This window comes from Scyliorhinus torazame, chromosome 4, assembly GCF_047496885.1.
Source record: "Scyliorhinus torazame isolate Kashiwa2021f chromosome 4, sScyTor2.1, whole genome shotgun sequence".
Taxonomy (NCBI): Eukaryota; Metazoa; Chordata; class Chondrichthyes; order Carcharhiniformes; family Scyliorhinidae; genus Scyliorhinus; species Scyliorhinus torazame.
Window position 1 is genome coordinate 213352875 of NC_092710.1, and position 19045 is coordinate 213371919.

The 19045-nt window shown below is 48.4% G+C and overlaps 1 protein-coding gene across 2 annotated transcripts in view; it reads right to left on the reverse strand.

The window, feature by feature from the left end:
- Window positions 1-1747: 1747 nt before the first annotated feature.
- The window catches only part of LOC140411704 (axonemal dynein light intermediate polypeptide 1-like), a 106285-nt gene continuing 88987 nt past the window's right edge, over window positions 1748-19045 (reverse strand). For both annotated transcript variants that reach the window (XM_072500726.1, XM_072500724.1), the window contains 2 exons: window positions 7369-7533; window positions 1748-1949 (listed from right to left, as the gene is read on the reverse strand). In XM_072500726.1, the coding sequence (XP_072356827.1) occupies window positions 1914-1949; window positions 7369-7533 (201 nt within the window). In that variant the 3' untranslated portion in view covers window positions 1748-1913. The remainder of the gene's footprint in view (window positions 1950-7368; window positions 7534-19045) is intronic.

A 19045-nucleotide genomic window follows, 5' to 3' on the forward strand; every position in this document is an offset into this window, starting at 1 on the left:
CACTAAGCTGGGTGGCAGTGTGTGCTGTGAGGAGGATGCAGGGCGACTTGAACAAGTGGCCGAGTAGGCAAATACTTGGGAAATGCAACATAATGGGGTAAATATGAGGTTATCCACTTTGGTGGCAGAAACAAGAAGGCAGATTATGATCTGGTGGCAGTTTAGGAAAATGAGAAGTGCAATGAGACCTGGGTGTCACGGTGAAACAGTCGCTGAAGATTGGCATCCAGGTACAGCAGGTGGTGAGGAAAGCTAATAAGAACATAAGAACTAGGAGAAGGAGTAGGCCATCTGGCCCCTCGAGCCTGCTCCACCATTCAATGAGATCATGGCTGATCTTTTGTGGACTCAGCTCCGCTTTCCGGCCCGAACACCATAACCGTTAATCCCTTTATTCTTCAAAAAACTATCTATCTTTATCTTAAAAACATTTAATGAAGGAGCCTCTACTGCTTCACTGGGCAAGGAATTCCATAGATTCACAACCCTTTGGGTGAAGAAGTTCCTCCTAAACTCAGTCCTAAATGCTAATGGCATGCTTGCCTTCATAGCGAGCGGATTTGAATATAGGAGTAGGGATGTCTTGCTGCAGTTATACAGGGCCTTGGTGAGGCCACACCTTGATTAGAGTCGCAGGTTCGATTTCCGGCTGGGGTTACTGTCCGTGTGGAGTCTGCACATTCTCCCCGTGTCTGTGTGGGTTTCCTCCGGGTGCTCCGGTTTCCTCTCACAAGTCCCAAAAGACGTGCTGTTAGGTTAATTGGACATTCTGAATTCTCCCTCTGTGTACCCGAACAGGCGCCCCGGCGTGTGGCAACGAGGGTATTTTCACAGTAACTTCATTGCAGTGTTAATGTAAGCCTACTTGTGACAAAAATAAACATTATTATTTGCATGCAGTTTTGGTCTCCTAGTTTGAGGAAGGACATTCTTGCTATTGAGGGTGTCCAGTGTAGGTTCACCTGACTAATTCACAGGATGGCAGGACTGACATATTAAGAAAGACTGGATCAACTGGGCTTGTACTCAATGGAGTTTAGAAGAATGAGAGGGGATCTCATCGAAACATATAAAACCCTGATAGAACTGGACAGGCTAGACGTGGGAAGAATGTTCCCGATGTTGGGGATGTCCAGAACAAGGGATCACAGCCTAAGATTAAGGGGTAAGCTATTCAGGACTGAGATGAGGAAGAACATCTTCTCTCAGAGTTGTGAATTTGTGGAACTCTCCACCACAGAAAGATGTTGGGGCCAGTTCATTGAATATATTCAAGAGGGAGCTAGACGTGGCCTTGCGGGTAAAGGGTTCAAGGGGTATAGAGAGAAAGCGGGAATGGGGTACTGAATTTGCATGATCAGCCATGATCATATTGAATGGTGGTGCAGGCTCAAAGGGCCGAATAGCCTACTCCTGCACCTATTTTCTATGTTTCTATGAAAATGTTGGGTTGTCGGTTTTCAACTAGTTTTTCAATGTCCTTTCGGAAAATAAACTTACCATCATTATGTGGTCAGAGCCACGTGTGTCTCTGTTTCAAACCAATGTTGTGGACTCTAAATTGTCTTCTTTAGTGGCCGAGCAATCCATGCAGTTATACTAATACCCACAACCACATCCCAAACATTAATATGTAGGCAACTGATTCTTACAATCTTTTTTAAAGCAGTTGATTGTCACCATTTTATTATAAGATAATGAACCAATATTTGTAATGCTTATATTTTATTGTGAAAGATTTCTGGTAAACATTAATTTATAAAAATTGACTTCAAGACTCTTGATTAGTATATTTAAACTGCATTGGTCCATATGGGATTTTCCTTTTCCTGGCATTACCACAGAACCGCTGATGAAAGGTGCATTAAATGTAATGCTACCCTCACATGTAAGGATTGAAAGCGGGATGTAATTTATCTTCTGAATGTAATAACACCTTCGAGTTGTAGCTATGTAGAAGAAAAAAACGATTGTTATTGTGCAACTTCAAAAATTTTAATATACATCACCTTACACTTTACTGTTTTGAATTTCACTTGGCATGTGTCCTCCCATCCCACCAGCCTGTCCATGCCCTCTTGAGGTTTATTACTATCTTATTCACTCGTTATTACATCCCCAAGTCATCTGCAAATTCCAAGATTGCGCCTTGTATCCCCAAATCCAAGTCATTTATGTATATCAAATACAGCCGTTCTCCAGCACTAAATCCTGGGGAGCAACACGATGGCCGGGATTCTCCGCCGGCAATATTCTCCGTTATGCCGGTGCCCGGGGGTTTCGTGACGGCATGGGGCTGCCCCACAATGGGAAACCCCATTGACCGCGCTGGCATAAGGGAGAATCCCGCCGGCGGGTCGGGGCAGAAATATGGCGCAGCGGGGCAGTGAATCACGCCCTATATATCTCCTTCCAGTTTTAAAAATAGGTGTTCACCACCTCTCTTCATTTGCTATTCCTTAGGCAATTTTGAATCCATATTACTACAGTCCCTTTTACCAAAGGGTTTCAGCTTCGTGAACAACATAATGGGGTACACTTCATCAAACACCTTTGCAACGTCCACATGCACATGGGGCTGGATTTTCTGATTTGGAGACCATGGGCGAAATTCTCCCAAAACGGCGCAAATCAGACGGGCATCGCGCCGCCTCAAAGGTGCGGAATGCTCCGCATCTTTGGGGGCCGAGCTTCAACACTGAGGGGCTAGGTCGGCGCCGGATGAATTTCCGCCCCGCCAGCTGGCGGAAAAGGCCTTTGGTGCCCCACCAGCTGGCGCGGAAATGACATCTCCGGGCGGCGTATGCGCGGGAGCGTCAGCGGCCGCTGACAGCTTCCCACGCATGCGCAGTGGAGGGAGTCTCTTCTGCCTCCGCCATGGTGGAGACCTTGGCGAAGGCGGAAGGGAAAGAGTGCCCCCACGGCACAGGCCCGCCCGCGGACTGGTGGGCCCCGATCGCGGGCCAGGCCACCGTGGGGGCACCCCCCGGGGCCAGATCGCCCCCCCAGGACCCCGGAGCCCGCCCGCGCCGCCTTGTCCCGCCGGTAAGGTAGGTGGTTTAATTTACGCCGGCGGGACAGGCATTTTAGCGGCGGGACTTCGGCCCATCCAGGCCGGAGAATCGCGCGGGGCGGCCCGCCAACCGGCGCGGCGCGATTCCCGCCCCCGCCGAATCTCAGGTGCCAGAGACTTGGGCAACCGGCGGGGGCAGGATTCACGCCAGCCCCCGGCGATTCTCCGACCCAGCAGGGGGTCAGAGAATCTCGCCCCATGTCCCCACTCCGACTTGGAAACGGTGGCGTTTTATGCCACGAAAACAGGGGTAAAACAGTCACTGATTCCCCGTTTTGCTGGGGGCTAGCAGGAAGGCAGTGTGGAGCACACTGTTCTAGCTACTGGAGAATTGCCGGGTCCGTGGCTGCGCATGTGCACGGCGGCGGCCTGCAGCGGCCTCACTGTCCTTCATGGCGGATGCCGTTCGCGGACCCGACCCGCAAAATAGAGCCCTCCCCTTTGGCCAGCTCCATGCACGCACCGCCCCCTCCAGTGCCGCAGCCTCCCATACCCCCGGAGCGGCCCTCCCCAGACTGTGATGGCGCTGGACTGAGTTTGCAGCCGCCACGCTGAGTTCCCGACGGGTGACACCATGAGAGACCCACGCCGTTGGGAACTCGGCCGGTCGGGTATGGAGCATCGGTGGGGGCAGGCCTCAGGCCGTGGATACGTGGCACGGCATACTCTGCGAGGGGGTGAAGCATCGTGTACGCGGCGCCACCCCCAATTCTGTCTGGAATTTAGATTTTCCAGCAACTGGAGAATCCAGCCCATGATTTGCCCTGTACTGCACTGCTTTAATCCATTCTCTTCATAGCCATATCAAAAAATGCAATCTGGTTAGTTATATATGATATAACCCATAACATACCTGTACTGGCTCTCATTTCTAAGTCCACGCTTTTCAAAGTGGAAGTTACTTTTTCCCCAAATTATTATTTATAAAAGCTTTTCCACCACTGTCATTAAACTGACAGGCCTATAATTGCCAAGTTTATCTTTCTTCACTGACTTGAAATATGTATAACGTTTAGATGAAAATCAGGGGCGAGATTCTCCGACCCCCCCCCGCCGGGTCGGAGAATCGCCGGGGGCTGCAGTGAATCCCGCCCTCGCCGGTTGCCGAATTCTCCGGCACAGGAGATTCGGCGGGGGCGGGAATCGCACCGCGCCGGTTGGCGGGCCGCCCCCCCCCCCCGCGATTATCTGGCCCGGATGGGCCGAAGTCCCGCTGCCGGAATGCCTGTCCCGCCGGCGTGGATTAAACCGTCTCTTTTACCGACGGGACAAGGCGGCGCGGGCGGGCTCCGGGGTCCTGGGGGGGCGCGGGGCGATCTGGCCCCGGGGGGGTGCCCCCACGGTGGCCTGGCCCGCGATCGGGTCCCACCGATCCGCAGGCAGGCCTGTGCCATGGGGGCACTCTTTCCCTTCCGCCTTCGCCACGGTCTCCACCATGGCGGAGGCGGAAGACACTCCCTCCACAGCACATGTGCGGGGATGCCGTGAGCGGCCACTAACGCGCCCGCCCATGCGCCGCCCGACAATGTCATTTCCGCGCCACCTGGCGGGGCAACAAAGGCCTTTTCTGCCAGCAGGCGGGGTGGAAATCAGTCTGGCTCGGGCCTAGCCCCGCAAGGTTAGGGCTTGGCCCCCCAAGATGCGGAGGATTCCGCACCTTTGGGGCGGCGCGATGCCGGACTGATTTGCACCGTTTTTGGCGCTGGTCGGCAGACATCGCGCTGATACTGGAGAATTTCGCCCCAGGTGTTTAAGATATTAATCTTATATAGTGTATGCATTTGAAAATCGAAATAGTCCTCTCTGGCATATCAGGCGAATCCTGCAATGGCTCCACAATTAGGAAGGTTGTCAATGAGCTATGCTATCTTTTTAAGGGTAGTGTTCAGGTGACAACTTCAACAAGAGACACAATCCTATGAAGACCAGTGATGCATGACCTATTATTCAATGGATTCTTCTAAGCCATTAGGTGACATATGTCAAGTGTGGCAGTCAGTTATAAAGGAACAGAGGCCAACTTTGGAAGGTGGAACCTTTCATTTCTTTCTCTGTAAAAATGAGACATCTGCTGACAGCAAAACAGGTCCTTTTGCAGGATTTGTGGGTTATCAAAGAGTTTTATGTAAATAGCACCCATCCATAGTTTACATGATCAGAAAGAGTGCCCACAAAAATATAATACCACAAAATGCTTAATTTTCTAGAAACATCCAAAGTGGCTTAATTTTGTGTCTGACTTTATTTAAAAGCACAGCAATACTGGGCAGCTGGTTCCTGGAGAACAGGTTATGGTAGCATTCATTACATTATAACCATCTAATATTAGTTCTTAATTTTGTAAATGTGAACACATAACAAAAGTGCTACAAAAGCATACAGAACATTTTAAATGCAATGAAAATTAAAGGTCAGTAAAGTCTTTGAGGTGGCAGAAAATTTTCATTACTGCTCTACCATGTTTCTTTTTACTTACCTAGCCATTATAATTATTAGCTTTCATTCACTTCATTTTTGTCTGCCATTTATTTCCTTCCCTTCATATCTTAACGAAGGTGTAATGACTTAGACCAAGCCTTTGAGATTGGCCAATTGGAATACGAGTTCCCTGATTAGTGGCCCAGTTTCGATCCCGGCTCCGGGTCACTGTCCGTGTGGAGTTTGCACATTTTCCCCGTGTTTGCGTGGGTTTTGCCCCCACAACCCAACAATGTGCAAGGTAGGTGGATTGACCATGCTAAATTGCACCTTAATTGGAAAAAATGAATTGGGTACTCTAAATTTATTTTTTTTAAAGATGATTGCGATGGCTGCCCCAGAGCACCTAAACACTTGGAGCAGTATTGATTGCTTTTAGGAAAGACTCCTTATCGGGAGAGTTCTCCCCTAATAGCTTCATTAGACCCACTGCCTCTCCAGCTCCTGTAAAATTTCAGACAGCCTGAGGACAAGTAGGTAGTTGGCGGGAAGGCCACCCGTTGGACCTTATGTGCTCCTGTCTTTAAACCTGCTGGTAGGAGTATGCTAAATCCAGCTTAATATTTAATGACTGTTCAACAATTTGCTTTTAAGTGGGCATATTTCTTTCAGTAACAGCTGTTAGTCAGAAGTTGTTCGTCTTTGAAGCCATATTAAACCTAGCTGCTGGCACAAGGGAAATATCATGAATATGTTGCTGTCTTGCACAAATATGATATCACTTATTTTTTAATATATTATAAACCTTGCTTTGGAGATTAGCAATTTCAATTACTGAGGAAAGAAATGGCATTTGTTTTTTTTTCAACTGTGTTTGAGTCATTCTATTCGCTCACCTCTTTTTTGTTATTCTCTCCTGTCTAATATATTATTTTCCTTGGTGTATTCTCATTAATATTTTGTCTAAATTCTCAATTTATTAAAAAAAATTAATTCTCTAGATTTTTCATTGCCATTTCTAGTTGCCCTTGAGAAGTGGCCTTCTTGAACCACTTGCTTTATAAGGAGGGTTAGGGAAATTGAATGCCAAGCCAGGGAGTTAAGTGATTTGGCAGTGATCAAAAGCTTACTCAAAAGATGGGGGTTTGGAGAGGAATTTTAAAGGAGGAAAGAGAGGAAGAACTATTTCGGATGCTATTCTAATGGGTAGGACCAATGCGGCTGAATACGTTTCCCTACGGTTGGAGCAAAAGGTCAGGGAAATGCATAGAAAGCTTTAATCAGAGGAAGGTGTTGGTCAGGAAGGGATATTGAGCTAGGAAAAAATGCAGAAATAAAAATGTATTAACATGGATGGGGATGCTTCAATAAAATATATGGCATTTTTCCCAGGTACGTAAGTTATATACATACTCTGCTCGTGAGAAGAAATTTGAGCCTTGGACACATATCTGAAAAGTGGAATTCGCAATTCTTCTTCAATGATGTACAGAGACAGTAAGGGTCGACGCCAAAAGAATATGAATGCTATAATTGGTGGAGTCTGATATACGGCAGACATTAATTCTAAATAACTACTTGTTGGGAATTTATCATGCGATATAAAACTATTAGTGGGCATTTCAATATTGCACAACTCAAGTGGATTTCACAACATTAAAGAGTTTATTGGGTTCCCACAATTAGTAGAAATGCTATGAAGAAAGCTGCAAATTTAACCCAATTGACCCAGCAGACCTTATTGGAAACAAAGGAAAACAGTGAACATAAAGTGTTCATGGTCGTAAAATGTCATAAATGCTTTCATGTCAGTATAAAAGTACAGAATAATTCAGCGACTCTTAAAGCAATATTTCATTTTGGATTTGTTACTTTACCTTCAGTTGTTGATTGGTCTTTTTAAAGACGAGAGATTCCTCTGAATGTCTCTTGTCATCCAACATTTTCCTCTCAGCAGCTCGTTTCTCAGCTGCTTCATATTTAGCTTTAATTTCACTGAGTTCACTTTGAAGTTCGCTTATTTCATGTTCAAGTGCACTAATCTATTGGAAAAGAGAATTAAAAGATTTTCCAGTTCTTTTGTAGGTGATTTGTAAAGAAAGACCACATTTATACTGCTTCAACAACAAGTCCTAGTTAGCTTTCAGCTATCACAATGATACTAGACTCCCAATATCTTTCTCTGCTACTCTGCATACTCAACTCTGAATTGACCTCGATCGTCTGCTCTCAGGAGGGGTATACCCCAGAAGATGGCTACACAGAAGTTGCCTGGGAAGTTTCAACTTCCATTGGGCAAGCACCCAGTGGGGAACTCTCCAAACCTCCAATTTAAAGACAGAAACATCGTTTGATTCAGACCCTCTTAGCAGGATAGCTACCCAGCTATGATGCCTGTGTAACTACACTTCTGACCTCCGACCCCAATTGGATGCTCCTCCCCTAACTACACCCCAAACATGCCCTCTACCTTAGACTACATACTCTCCGGCCACCCAGTTACCCACTTCCCTATGCTGCTGATGATACCACCGAATACCCCAAACACCACAGCCCACCCTAATCCCTCATTTTACACACTTACCATCTCTCTGTCAAAGGGGCTAGCGCATTTAAATTTACTAGATTACGGCAGCTAGTGCCATAAAAAGGATACATAGTTTTGCTTCCAGACACTGCTACGCTATACTGAAGGGACTCCAGGAACAACTGCACTGCACACTTCTTAGTAGGTTCGCGTCAGAGATCCAGTTGAAAAATGTGCATCTATAGACCTAGGTATGTAAAAAAGGAGCGGAGTGGCAATCCGACAATTATCAGTTAAACAATGCTTAAAAATAGAGTGAAACAATAACTTCTAACTGCCATCTTTATCTCCACTCAAACAACATGGGCGAAATTCTCCCCAAACGGCACAATGTCAGACGGGCATCGCGCCGCCTCAAAGGTGCGGAATGCTCCGCATCTTTGGGGGCCGAGCCCCAACATTGAGGGGCTAGGCCGACGCCAGAGGGATTTCCGCCCCGCCAGCTGGCGGAAACGGCCTTTGTTGCCCTGCCAGCTGGCGCGGAAATGACATTTCGGGGCGGTGCATGCGCGGGAGCGTCAGCGGCCGCTGACAGTTTCCCGCGCATGCGCAGTGGAGGGAGTCTCTTCCGCCTCCGCCATGGTGGAGGCCGTGGCGGAGGCGGAAGGGAAAGAGTGCCCCCACGGCACAGGCCTGCCCGCGGATCGGTGGGCCCCGATCGCGGGCCAGGCCACCATGGGGGCACCCCCTGGGGCCAGATCACCCCGCGCCCCCCCCAGGACCCCTGAGCCCGCCCACGCCGTCTTGTCCCGCCGTTCAAAAGGTGGTTTAATCCACGCAGGCGGGACAGGCAATTTATCGGCGGGACTTCGGCTCATCCGGGCCGGAGAATCCAGCGGGAGGGGCCCGCCAACCGGCGAGGCCCGATTCCCGCCCCCGCCGAAATATCCGGTACCGGAGACTTCGGCAACTGGCAGGGGCGGGATTCACGGCAGCCCCCAGTGATTCTCCAACCCGGCGGGGGGTCGGAGAATGACGCCCCATATATCTCAGGTCAAAATCCACTTTTAAATACACTCAAGAATCCTTGGTTAATAGAGATGTCTTGGATACCCTGCTTTAAGAAAGAGATAACCAGCTTGCAGATTCTTGCCTGTCTCAAACTACTTTTTAACCTGTCAGCCTTTGAGAAACCGCTCCTGTCCGGTTCACAGACTAATCTTTAACTCACTGTTTTGAGAGAAACTGCTCCTGTTCACAGACAGATCAAAACTCATGGTTTTCAAAGAAGATGCTTGTCTGTCCACATCCCAATCTAAAACTGAAAGCACACTACCTGACTGCTTCAGCCCCTGGCTTCTCCCATTAACTACATTATCTTACTAAGCTAAACATCACGGGTGTGATTCTCCGTCCCGCTGCACCAGCGTGGCCCCGGAATTCTCCATCTCGCTAGCCGGCCAATGGGGTATCCCATTGTGGGCAGCCCCACGCCGTCAGGAAATTCCCAGGCTGTCAGCGCAATGGAGAATCCAGACAGCGGAGAATCCAGCCCGATGTCTCTAATTATCACTCCTCTGGCAACCTTCCTTATCTAAAAAAAATCCCATTAGCCCAACTTCAGGTAAAGAATATCCACGGCAGGAAAGAATTATGATCTTACTTTTACAAGGCATTTCATTTCCCCTTTGTAACCAGTGTCTGTCTTTTAAACCAAGACTTCAAAAAAAATTATACAGTCCTCAGATACACACTAACCCAGACGTTTAACCCTCACTGCACCAACAACTTATAATACAATGTATCTGAAATTCTTACATTCATCACACACATGACCAAGTCTATTATTTTCAAAATTACAACACATCTGACAATCCAAGCTGCATATGCATATTAGCTTGATGGAGGGGGGGGGGGGGGGGGGGGGGGGGGGGGGAGAGAATCACCAGACAGGACACGGCCGCTATAAAACCAGAGGGCACTAGCTTTCCCGCTCTCATGCGATGCAGCCTCTGAGACAGTCAGAGCCTGTGAGCAACAACTAGAACATCCACCATGTGGTAGTAAGGTAGTCTGGTCAGGTTAGCCTCAGGTCTCCAGTCAACTCAGCATAGTGTCAATCCACAGTTGAAGTATGTTTAATAGTTAAGAGTTTAATAAAATAGAGTTGCATTTCTTCAAGTGTTGGAAGCCTGTCTCTCTCTCTGCTGCAGTAAACGCAGTCCTCGCAGACCCAGCTTACCCAACACATTATGGTACCAGTGAATTATGTTTGAGTTTGACGGACCCACCTTGAGATATTCTGCCTTTGACCAGCGATCAGCCATCCGGTAACATGGACAGCGTCCGCCCTCCCCCGCCGCTCCGCATCGCCGGCAACCTCGGTGCGAACTGGAAGAATTTTAAGCAGAAGTTTCAGCTGTATCTTGAAGCCATTGACCACGAGGCCGCATCGGATAGCAGAAAGATTGCTCTCTCCCTCTCCACAGCCGGGGACCACGCTATCCACATTTTTAACTCCCTCACCTTTGCTGAAGGTGAGGACAAGACAAAGTTCAAAACAGTCCTGCTGAAGTTCGACAGCCACTGTGACATTGAAATCAACGAGAGCTTTGAATGCTATGTGTTCCAGCAGAGGCTTCAGGGAAGGATGATCCTTTTCAGTCCTTCTTAACCCATCTCCGTTTCCTCACGCAATCCTGCAACTACGGCTCCACTTCCGACTCCATGATCCGCGACCAGATCGTTTTCAGGGTCCATTCCGATCCCCTTCGCCAGCAACTCCTCAAAGTTAAGCAGCTCACCCTCACCATCACCAGTGAAACCTGCGTCCTACATGAGCACGCTAATAACCGGTACTCCCATATCAAGGCTGCAGAGATGGCGCGGCAAGGCCCCCACGATGCGGAGCGGGTGCAGGCCATAAAACAGCTCCAGTCAACGGTCAACGAATCTCGCATACGCTTCAGCTGGACACCGGCGCTTCAGCGAACCTCATTTCAAAGTCTGACCTGGATACCATCCACGTCAAGCCGAGCATCCTTCCATCGGCCTGCCAGCTTATCAACTGCAATGGCAATGCCATTGCTGCCAGTGGCTCATGCCAGCTTGTGGTTTCTCATCGTTCCTCAAGAGCCACCCTGCGTTTCGAAATAGTAGGGTCCAACAAAGCTTCCCTGCTCGGTGCTCAGGCCTGCAAAATCCTGAATCTTGTGCAGCGGGTTCACTCCATGTCGTCCGCTGAGGCATCAGCCTCGCCAGATGCCAACTTTCAGACCCAATTAAATGAATTCATCGCACGATACCACAGCGTCTTTGAGGGTATGGGCACACTCCCCTACACATACAAGATACTTCTGAAACCGAATGCCACACCTGTGGTTCATGCACCGCGTCGGGTGCCGGCACCCCTTAATGACCGCCTCAAGCAGCAGCTGCAAGACCTCCAGGACCAGGGCATCATTTCTAAGGTCACGGAACCCACGGACTGGGTTAGCTCCATGGTTTGTGTCAAAAAACCGTTGGGGGAACTTCGCATTTTTATCGACCCCAAAGATTTGAACCGTAACATCATATGAGGGAAGACTACCCTATCCCTAAGCGAGAAGAGCTCACCAGCGAAATGGCTCAAGCCAAGTTATTTAAGAAGCTGGATGCCTCCAAGGGGTTTTGGCAGATACAACTGGATGCATCCAGTCAAAATCTCTGCACTTTTAACACCCCATTTGGTCGTTACTGTTACAACCGGATGCCCTTTGGCATCATCTCCGCCTTGGAGGTGTTCCACCGAATAATGGAGCAAATGATGGAGGGCATCGAGGGGTTCGAGTGTATGTCGATGACATCATTGTCTGGTCCACAACTCCTCAGGAGCACATCGATCGCCTCAAGCGAGTGTTCCATAGGATCCACGAGCATGGCCTCCGACTCAACAGAGCCTAGTGCTTGTTCGGTCAAGCAGAAATAAAGTTCCTCGGCGACCATATTACGCAGTTCGGTGTGCAGCCAGGCGCAGATAAGGTGTCGGCGATCAATGCTATGAAGACACCGGAGGACAAGAAGGTGGTCCTCCGCTTCCTAGGGATGGTAAAAGTTTACCCCCAACCTTGCATCTCACACCACAGCTCTCCGCAATCTTGTAAAAAAAAAACACCGACTTCAAGTGGCTCCCCGCTCATGAGCGAGAGTGCGTGAGCTCAGGGCGAAACTCACCAAGGCCCCGGTCCTGGCATTTTTCGACCATGCCAAGGAGACGAAGATCTCCACTGACGCGACGCTGGCATCGGGGCAGTACTCCTACAGCGCGACAAATCCTCCTCCTGGGCCCCAGTCGCATATACATCTAGAGTCATGACCCCTACTGAGCAGCGATATGCTCAAATCGAGAAAGAATGCCTGGCCACCTCACGGGGATTGACAAATTCCATGATTATGTGTATGGACTCCCCAAGTTTATGGTCGAAATGGACCACAGGCCACCGGTTCACATCATACAGAAGGACCTCAACGATATGATGCCACGACTACAGCGTATCCTCCTCAAATTCCGATGCTATGATTTCGACCTGGTCTACACCCCGGGCAAGGAGCTCATTGTGGCCGAAGCACTCTCTCGCTCCATCACCATGCCGTGCGAACAGTCGGACTTTGTCTGCCAGAACGACGCCCATGTTGATTTCTGTGCATCCAACTTTCCGGCCACTGACGAGAAGGTTGTGCAGATTCGTCAAGAGACGGCCAGGGATCCTTTACTCCAACGGGTCATGCACCATTTCACAGATGGTTGGCAGAAGGGCCAGTGCCCACAGTTCTATAATATAAAAGACGACCTGGCAGTGGTCAATGGCATACTAATGAAACTGGACAGGATAGTAATTCCACAGAGTAGGCGAGAGCTCGTCCTCGGCCAACTCCACGAGGGTCACCTGGGGGTGGAAAAGTGTCGCCGGCGAGCCCAAGACGCAGTATATTGGCCTGGCATCAATCACGACATCGCCAACACTGTCCTCAATTGCCCAACGTGCCAACGGTTCCAGCCGGCTCAGCCGAAAGAGACTTTGCAGCCGCATGAACTGGTGTCGTCCCCATGTACCAAGGTTGTCATTGATCTCTTCCACGCAAAAGGCCGGGACCACGTCCTCCTCGTGGACTATTTTTCAAACTACCCCGAGGTGGTCAGACTGAATGACCTCACATCAGCAACAGTCATCAGGGCGTGCAAAGAGACCTTTGCCTGTCATGGCATTCCACTTACGGTCATGACAGATAATGGCCCATGCTTATTCAGTCAGGAGTGGACGGATTTTGCCCAACAGTACAGTTTCACCACGTCACTTCAAGCCCCCACTACCCCCAGTCAAATGTGAAAGCAGAAAAGGGGGTACACATTGTAAAACGACTGTTGTGTAAAGCTGCTGATTCGGGTTCAGATTTTCACCTGTCACTGATAGCCTACAGGGCGACTCCTTTGTCTGCTGGCCTGTCCCCAGCACAGCTGCTAATGAACCGCACAGTACGGATGACGGTGCCAGCTATCCACGTCCCGGACCTTGACAATTTTCCGGTCCTGCAAAGAATGCAACTGTCTCGGGCCCAATGCAAGTCGGCGTATGATACCCACACCACAGATCTCCCTGCTCTGGCTCCTGCTGACCGAGTTCGTGTTCAGCTACCTGACGGTGGCTGGTCTGCCACAGCTGTGGTGGTCAAGCAAGTGGCTCCCAGATCATTTCTCGTTCGCATGCATGATGGCTCTTTTCTTCGCCGTAATAGGTGGGCACTGCGGCTGCTTCCACGCTCGCCACCTGAACGTGATCTCCCGCCTCGCCTGCTGATTCCTCAGGACACACCCTTCCAAGAGGTCATCGATCTGCCGCTTCTTTTGCCACCGTCTACGTTGGACGCAGCTCCGCCCATTCCAGTACAGGCAGCCCCTGACCCACCCTTAAGGCGGTCAACCAGAATTCGTCGCCCGCCACAGAGACTGAACTTATAGACTGAATGTTGCATTGCCTTGTGCTTCGTTTACACATCTGTACATATTGTTTCTTCCTAATTTGTTGTGTGCACTCTATCTGCACTAGACACCTTCCCATGTAAATACGTTCACGTATTTTGTATATAGTTAAGCTCCTACTCATGTAAATATGCTCACATACTTTGTACATAGTCAGGCTCATATACACACCCACTATTTATTGACACATACACATTTTTTGACAGGGGGGAGATGTCATAATATACACACAAGTATATGATGGTGCATTGACAGACATTGATTGACACAAAGGATGACCAATGAACATACAGAACACAGCAACCAATCACCAGACAGGACACGGCAACTATAGAAGCAGAGGGCACTAGTTTTCCCGCTCTCTTGGGATGCAGCCTCTGAAACAGCCAGAGCCTGTGAGCAGCAACTAGAACATCCACCATGTGATAGTAAGATAGTCTGGTCAGGTTAGCCTCAGGTCTCCAGTCAACTCAGCATAGTGTGAACCCACAGTTAAAGTATGTTTAATAGTTAAGAGTTTAATAAAATAGAGTTGCATTTCTTCAAGTGTTGGAAGCCTGTCTCTCTCTGCTACAGTAAACGCAGTCCTCGCAGACCCAGCTTACCCAACACATCAGGTGGGAGGGGGTCTGTGTTTTTGGGAGCAGATCAAAAGGGTCGGTGATGCAGGAGACTTGAAGGGCTTTGCACGGGAGTGAGGAGATCAGGGGCCTCGGTGAGGAGGTTGGAAATGTCAGTCGGCGGGGGGGTGGGGAGAGATCAGAAGAGTCGGTGGTGGAGAAGATTGGTGGCTTTGGAGGTAGGTGGAGGGTAGAGCGGGTAAACTGGATTTAGTAGGTTTGTGGAAAGACCGTTCCCTCCAGGATTCAGCAGTCCTTAAGTCTCTTTAGCTGCTTGGTTTCCCAATTGGCTTGGAAACCAGGCTGGCAAGGGTTAAATTTAAAACATTTATTTCGGAGGCATGTACCCCTTGACAATAGTGTTAGATTGCACTGAACATTTTAGCGGCATCTCCCCAATCCTGAAAATGCTTCATTAAGAATTTCTATTGGGCATTCAGCAGCCATTCAAAAATAACTGAGGAGTGTTCCATAGGCTGGTTTAGCACACTGGGCTAAATCGCTGGCTTTTAAAGCAGACCAAGGCAGGCCAGCAGCACGGTACAATTCCCGTACCAGCCTCCCCGAACAGGCGCCGGAATGTGGCGACTAGGGGCTTTCACAGTAACTTCATTGAAGCCTACTCGTGACAATAAGCGATTTTCATTTAATTTCATAGTGAAAGCATCTTTTAGGTTGAAAATGGTGGGGTGGGGGGCAGCACAGTGGTCAGCACTGCTGCCTACACCGCTGAGGACCCTGGTTCGATCCAGGCTCTGGTTCACTGTCTGTCTGGAGTTTGCACTTTCTCCCCGTGTCTGCGTGAGTTTCACTCCCACAACCCAAAGATGTGCAGGGTAGGTTAAATAGCCACGCTAAATTGCCCATTAATTGGAAAACAAATAATTGGGTACTCTAAATTTATTTATTTTTTAAAAAATGGTGGGGCTGTGTTCTGGATTTCCAGAATCAGCTTTCTGTAAGGCGTGGAGCCCTTCTGACTTTGTGAAAGTTCGGGTCTAAGCCTCTGGTGGGTTAATTTGCCACAGCTACTACTGTTCCCAGCCTGCAATGGACAGCTGCTGGCTTTTGTTTGGCCAGCAGCCCTCAGGAGGTGGGATTTCTTCCCCCAGGGAAGGCCTGCCACTGGCCGCCTAAGTGCCTCAGAGGCACTTAATATGGCAGGCCTTCCCTAAATGTGACATGGTGGCTCTCACCAGCTGTTCAGCCTGTGGGCAAGAATCCCGTCGCCCAGATTAAATACCGCCCATGGTTTTTGCAGTGTCACAACACGCTGGGGCTACCCAGCCCCACTTGACCCAGAGTCGCAACACAAGTGAAATTAGATGTTATTTCAAAATATCGGAGGACTTTGGCTGAGTCCAATAAATTGCAGTCACCAGGTTTGTAAATTGAACACACAAATTAGCTCTCATAATTTAACAGTAATATAATTAAATTGACAAAAATTTTACTGACTACCAAGTACCCCTTCCAACTCTCCTCACTATATACACGCACATACATAGACACAGACAGGCAAAGTAGAGGGAAAGGGTGGTAGAAAGGGAAAAAAATGATGATAAAGTAAAAGGAATTAAAGCACCTGCACTGATTCCACTACCAGTGAGGGGCTAGCACCGGTGCAGCGTGAAACACCATCGAATCCCATGAAAAATGGTGTGGGATTCGCTAGGTCCGTGATGGACACTCGCAGGGCTGACCAGCTGCAGCCGTGCATAAACATATACTCCCCACACACACACTTATCGAAGTCGAAAAGATGGGACAGGTTGTGCTGGAGCACCCATGCAGCTGATGGGTCGGCTGCGGCCAGAGGGAACCCAGGGGGGTGCCGGGGGGGTCACCTATACGACCCAGGGAACAAGTTTTAAAGCGGGATGTCTGTGGCATGCACAACCGCATGGCTGCCTTGCCTGCTGCGGTAATGGTGTTGCAAACCCGTCCATACCAACCCCACAGCCCACCTCCTGGCCACCCCCCCACTACTCCCCCCGGCCCTGGCAGAAGGCCCGGCCAGCGGCATGACTGTCCGCGAAGTATGGTGATGTTGGACATTGTCCGTACACCCTCTCTCTCTCTCAGCATCCACCACGCCAGGTTCACGATTTCTGAGAGTACATGAGGACCACGCAGTCGGGAACTCAGCCCATCAGAGGTGGAGAATTGTGGGTGGGCCCACTAATGATAGGCAAACGGTGTTTAAAGTATGCGCGGCGTGCATCGTATTGACGCTGTTTTCGAGCTGACGGAGCATCGCAATTTTGTGTCAAACCGGTGCCTGCCGTGATTTTGGTGTCGAAAGCTATTCTCCGCCTGATCGCATGCCACGATTTTGGCGTCGGCTGACGGAGAATCATACCCAAAGTCTTTACAGAGTTCAAGCTTTCACTTTGATATTTCCTCTTTCCAAGCTTGAGAGGCTTTCTCTGGCAAAGTTGCCTACATTCTTTATAAATTCAAGATTATCTCAACTATATAGTAAAGATGCAACAGACACTCTCTGGTTTTAGAACAATAAAGCAGCCCTTTACTTCAGCAGAGAAAGAGGGAGAGAGAGATCCTTCTTCATTCAAGATCAAATCACTTCTGCCCTGTTATCTAAGAAGCATCATGCAAGAACCAATCACCGACTGTTGTCAGCCAGAGTACTGTCCCTGGGTAACCCACAGACTGCTAGCCAGCCAATTGAACCGACTTGCTCCAAAGCTGGTTCCTAAGATTCCCTTGGCTCTGTCGAGTCTGTATTCTCCTCTCCAAAAACAAATCCTGGAACACAATAGCCTGATTAGCAGACTGTCTCAGCTTACATCGACTTCAAGGCGCATTCCAATTATGAGTCTACGGAGCAAAAGTAATAAAATAAAAAAAAGAAATGAGATCAAATGAAATCAAAAGGAAGGACTAACATACTTCCCCCCTTTAGAGGGATGAAACATCACGGCAGGAATGTTTCATACCAAGGTATGTGACACAGAACACAAAAAACACATCTGTTCATCCTTTTTTCCCACTACCTAAGTCCTCCAATTCTTATATCTGCCACTTATCAACATTTAAACCCATGACAACGCATTTACAATAATACTGTCCTTTCCAGGAATATATACAATTTTAACATCAAAGGGTTGCAACAATAAACTCCAACGGAACAATTTATGTCTTCCATGTTTAAAATGTTTCTAGAAACGCAAGCGGATTATGGTCCATATACACTAAGCTTTGTTTAATGTCATGTCGGACATGTACTTCAAAATGTTGAAGGGCTGGTATAATGCTAAGGCTTCCTTCTCAATGGTGGAGTACTTTCTTTAGCATGGACTTAGTTTTTGTTTTTAAAAGTACCCCACCGAACTCTCTATACCAGTATTAGCATTGTCCCACCACCAGGCCATGGCATCTGTGGCCATTTTAAAGGTTTTGGAAAAATCTGGGTCCGCCAACACTGGTTTGCTTACCAGTATGACCCTCAATTTCTCAAATGTGGCTTGGCATTCTGATACCACACCATTTTTGCTCGTTCCCGCAACATGCCCAACATGGATTGGATTTCCGCCCCTCTCTGAGCTAGTCTCTGTGGGTTCAGTCAAGATGGATGTTGTTTTATTGGGTTGGGGCCACTTCCGTTTACATCATGATCAATTAGTATAGTGCACCCTGGTGTGTCCCTACAAATCTGCTTATACTTTTGCACCATCCTTATATGGTCTTTTTGTTGCTCTTTTAATTAGGCAAACTCAGTATACTGTTCTAGTATTACCGTATTTTTTTAGTCATACCCCAGGAGGGTCACTCTGTGAACTGTTGATCTCTTCTCCTACCTCACTCTTCCCATCTCTGTCCTCTTCCACGACTTCTACCATCTGACATACTTGTTCCTTCCTATCTTCTTCTCTACGATGATATTTGTTCAACATATTTATGTGGTGCAATCAGTCATTTTTCCTATGGTCTGGAGTATCGAATAGATATGTCACCTAACTCACTCTCCTAACTAACTTAAAGGGACCGCTGAATTTTGCTTTCAGAGGTTCACCCTGCAAAGGCAACGATACCAGTCCTTCATCTCCAGCTTGGAATGTTCTGGTCCTGCCATGTTTGTCTGTCCACATTTTCATTCTTGCTCCCGAAACTGTTAAATGCTCTTGGGCTAATTGAGAAGCTCCTATGAGTCTTTCCAGGAACGTGGACACATAATCTATCATGGAGGATTTGTCCTTTTGTTTTAGAAACTTCTCTTTCATCAACTTTAATGGACCCCATGCCATAAAGTAATTCAAATGGGCTAAACCAAGTAGATTCATTCATGGATCCCTGATGACAAAAAGTCAAAATTCCAATTCCCTTGTCCCAATCGTTTAGATATTCACAGCAATAGGCCCGAATCATGG